Source organism: Odontomachus brunneus, unplaced genomic scaffold (assembly GCF_010583005.1).
Source record: "Odontomachus brunneus isolate Ranch 3 - 2012 unplaced genomic scaffold, Obru_v1 Obru_scaffold_048, whole genome shotgun sequence".
Taxonomy (NCBI): Eukaryota; Metazoa; Arthropoda; class Insecta; order Hymenoptera; family Formicidae; genus Odontomachus; species Odontomachus brunneus.
The window spans coordinates 792,948-796,611 of record NW_022639498.1 but is presented as its reverse complement, the minus strand read 5'-3'; the positions used below and the strand labels follow the sequence as shown (position 1 = coordinate 796,611).

The following is a 3,664-nucleotide window of genomic DNA, read 5'->3' as shown; positions in this document are numbered from 1 at the left end:
CATTGGCACCTTTAGATAGCAGCATTAGGGCTATCGCACACAAATTGACATAACTGCATATGCATAGCATAAGACCGTATGTACCAATGAGCATCGAGTATTTAGTCGCCATATTGGTGTTCGATGCTTAATATTCGATGCTCATTGGTCCATACGATTTTATGCTATGCATATGCAGTTATGTCAATTTGTGTGCGATAGCCCTTAATGTCGTCAAGCAAAATGGCCGAAGGCTTATAACTCCTGCACACTGGACGCGGTAATGCTTGCCGCGCGGCGGAAATTCGCGCGACAGCCAATCAATATGCTACTTTCTGTAATAACCTAGCTCTTACGGAAAACCAATATATTGATTGGCTGTCGCGTGGACTTCCGTCGCGCGGCAGGCATTACTGCGTCCTGTGTGCAAAAGCCATTACCCTCCTTCCTCAGCTTGGCTTCAATCCTCACGCCCGCACACACCGTCCTTTAAGTCCGTGCCCTGACTTAAGTACATTTGTCAATATATTAACGTAAGAAATTCTCACGAACTCCCATCGTTGAGAATTAATAACTACGCGTTTGCGAGTAAAAAATCGTTTTTAATCCCTTCAACTCCTACCAGGTGAGTTACATGCTGTGCTTATTAATAGTTAAGGTCTTTGCACGTCAGAAAATCTTAACCGTAATTCCGTAAATTTCCAACACATCAATCAAATAGAGCAATGCAAGTAAAAATTCGTAATCGTACGGCTATACATGAATTTTCACTTGCGTTGCTTTATCTGATTGTATGTGTTGGAAATTTACGGAATTATGGTTACGGTTAAGACTTTTTGACGTGCAAAAACCTTTACGTTTAGCAGAAAAAAGTGCTTTACGCTACGTTACCAACAGTTTTTGCAACTAAAATTTTCTGCTAAGAGATTGTTCCAACATTTTGGTGAGCTACATAACAGTTAAATGTCTCTGTCCTAAGGCGTTTTTTTGTTCCGTAACCACGGTAGCGTTTAGTTGGTTAGTTTGGTCCACTTAACGCTTGCAACGCTGCGAACGTCATTCTATCTCTGATTAAGTTTACACGGCAGCTTAAAACCGGTTTAATAACAACCGTATTTAATAAACTCTCGCATCCGATTGGTATATTCTTTTAGATTTAGAAATATATTCCAATCGAATTCAAGAGTTTACTAACTACGGTAGTTACTAAACCGGTTTTAAGTTGCCGCGTAAACTTAGTCTTTGTTGCTTGAGGCGTTGCGAGCGTTAAGTGGACCAAACCAACCAACCAAACGATATCGTGGTCACGAAATGAAAAACGCCTCTATTTAAAGAAAAAACAAAGATATATGATTTAACTATCAGATAGCTTACCAAGAGATTGGAACTCTCTCTTTCTCTCTCACTTGGTTTCAGGCTACCTCTTTACTATTAAAAGATTTGAACAATCGGCCCTAAAGGCCTTTGCACGTGAGAAAGTCTTAACCGTAAACGTAATTCCGTAAATTTCCAACACATACAATCAGATAGAGCAATGCAAGTGAAAATTCGTAAGGATGAATTTTCACTTGCGTTGCCCTATCTGATTGTATGTGTTGGAAATTTACGGAATTATGGTTAAGACTTTTTGACGTGTAAAGGTCTTAAATGACATTTAAGGTGCCGTAACTTGCGTAAACGTAATCCGCGTATTCTAGTAATTTAATAGAAGTTACGTTATTTTAAAAGTCGGAATTCATATAAGGCGTAATTTTATTAAAAAATAATACAAGTTATCCATTTATAGCAATATGTGGTTGCCACAAAGTGAAAACGTTGGGGCCCATAAAGAGTGTATTGTTAATCTCCCTATATTGATTACTGAACGTCACTCCATACTAGAGTTGGTTAGTAGTATACTACAACTTTGGGAGAAATAAAATTGCGATCGTTTAGTAAATATGTTGGAACGATTTAGCACAAATCGTTTACAAGAAAATTTTACAATAGTTGCAAAGCTACTGTCAGCGTAGTGGAAAGTACTTACTAAGTTTTCTTCTGCTAAATGCAGTTAACTTATTTTTTTGCCAGAAAATGGAGTGTAAACAATCATCGACCAGTGACAAAAAAAACGAAAAATTGCATAAAAGACGAAAAATTAAGAAATTTAAAGAGTCATGGTTAGACAATGAAATATTCAAGGGCTGGTTAACGTACCACTTGGACGGTAAGAGAGCTTATTGTACTGCTTGCGATAAAATTCTTGTATGTGGTAAGTCTGAGTTAATGAGGCATGCAGATCGGAAGGTCCATGCTTATAATATAAATAGACAAAAAGCACGAAAAGTTAATCAACCGACTTTGTTGCCTGCTACAGAAAATATAGACTATTTGGAAAAAGTAAAGGAAGCCGAAAATAAATTAATAACATTTTATGCGGAATATGATATAGCTCTAGATTCATTAGGTCATATGATTCGTTTCTTACAAGAAATTTGCATATATCCAGAGATAACAAGTGACATTGCATTGTCACGCAGAAAATGTACACAACTTATAAAAAATGTGATTGGTAAACACGCAACTGAAAATACGATTGAAAATTTAAAACAACAAAAATTTTCGGTTATAATCGATGAGAGTATAACTGTTACAAATGATAAAATTCTTTCTATACTTGTTAAATATGTTGATCGGAACACTAAGAAATCTAATACAGAGTTGTTAGAATTAATAAAGTTAGATGTAAAAGATTGTTCTGCCAATGACATTTATTTAGCATTTAAAAATTGTTTAGAAAGTAAAGGAATTCCATTAAAAAATATTGTGGGAATGGCGTGTGATGCCAATAACGCATCTGAAATGGTTGAGAATTATAATTCTTTTATTAATAAATTAAAAACAGAAATACCAACTCTTATATTGCTTAAATGCATGTATCATTCCTCGGCATTTGTTGCTAGCAAAGCTTTCTCAAAATTACCGAAATCTTGTGAACATGTGTTGTATGCAATTGCTAAATACGACTCCAACAATGCAAACGAGTCAATTGTTCTACGTGAATATCAACTATTTTTCAGCAGTGAATTGAATAAAGTATCAAAGTCATCAGCTATAAAATCGCCTGATATCTTACAAAAACTTATCATTAAACTTCTTGATAATTGGGAGAATTTAATAGAGTACTTCTATATAGAGATTTCTGAAAAAAATAAATTAGCTCAAGATATTTATAAAATTTTAAAAGATGATTACATTAAAGCTTATATGTTGTTCTTAAAATACTCTTTGCATTTTTGTAATAATTTTAATACGTTATTTCGATCTAGAAAAATCTTAATTCATAAATTGTCCGAATGTAGTAACCAGTTAATAAGACAAATAGGACAAAATTTTTTATTACCTGCCAGTTTACAAAATATTTCTTTAGATATTATTAATTCGCGAAATTTTTTGTCTTTTAATGAATTATATTTTGGTTCTGAATGCGAAATGTTTTTGCAAAATAAAAAACCTAAGTTCATAGAAGAAGTAAAATTAAAATGCTTAGATTTTTATGTTTCAGCTACAGAAGAAATGATAAAATTATTGCCTTTTAACAATGTAGTTTTTGATGGTTTAAAATTTTTGGATCCTAAATTTGCTTTGAGTTATAAAGAAAGAAGTACGATTAAAGATTTGACTAATATTGCTACATATCTTGGAA

General features: G+C 33.8%; 1 protein-coding gene across 2 annotated transcripts in view; it reads left to right on the top strand.

Moving 5' to 3' along the window:
• Window positions 1-395: 395 nt before the first annotated feature.
• Window positions 396-3,664, top strand: part of LOC116844993 — a 9,235-nt gene continuing 5,966 nt past the window's right edge. The window contains exons 1-2 of one of the 2 annotated variants that reach the window (XM_032817212.1): window positions 396-604; window positions 2,030-3,653. In XM_032817212.1, coding sequence (XP_032673103.1) covers window positions 2,053-3,653 — 1,601 coding nt within the window. In that variant the 5' untranslated portion in view covers window positions 396-604; window positions 2,030-2,052. The remainder of the gene's footprint in view (window positions 605-2,029; window positions 3,654-3,664) is intronic. The other variant, XM_032817208.1, reaches the window with a different exon arrangement.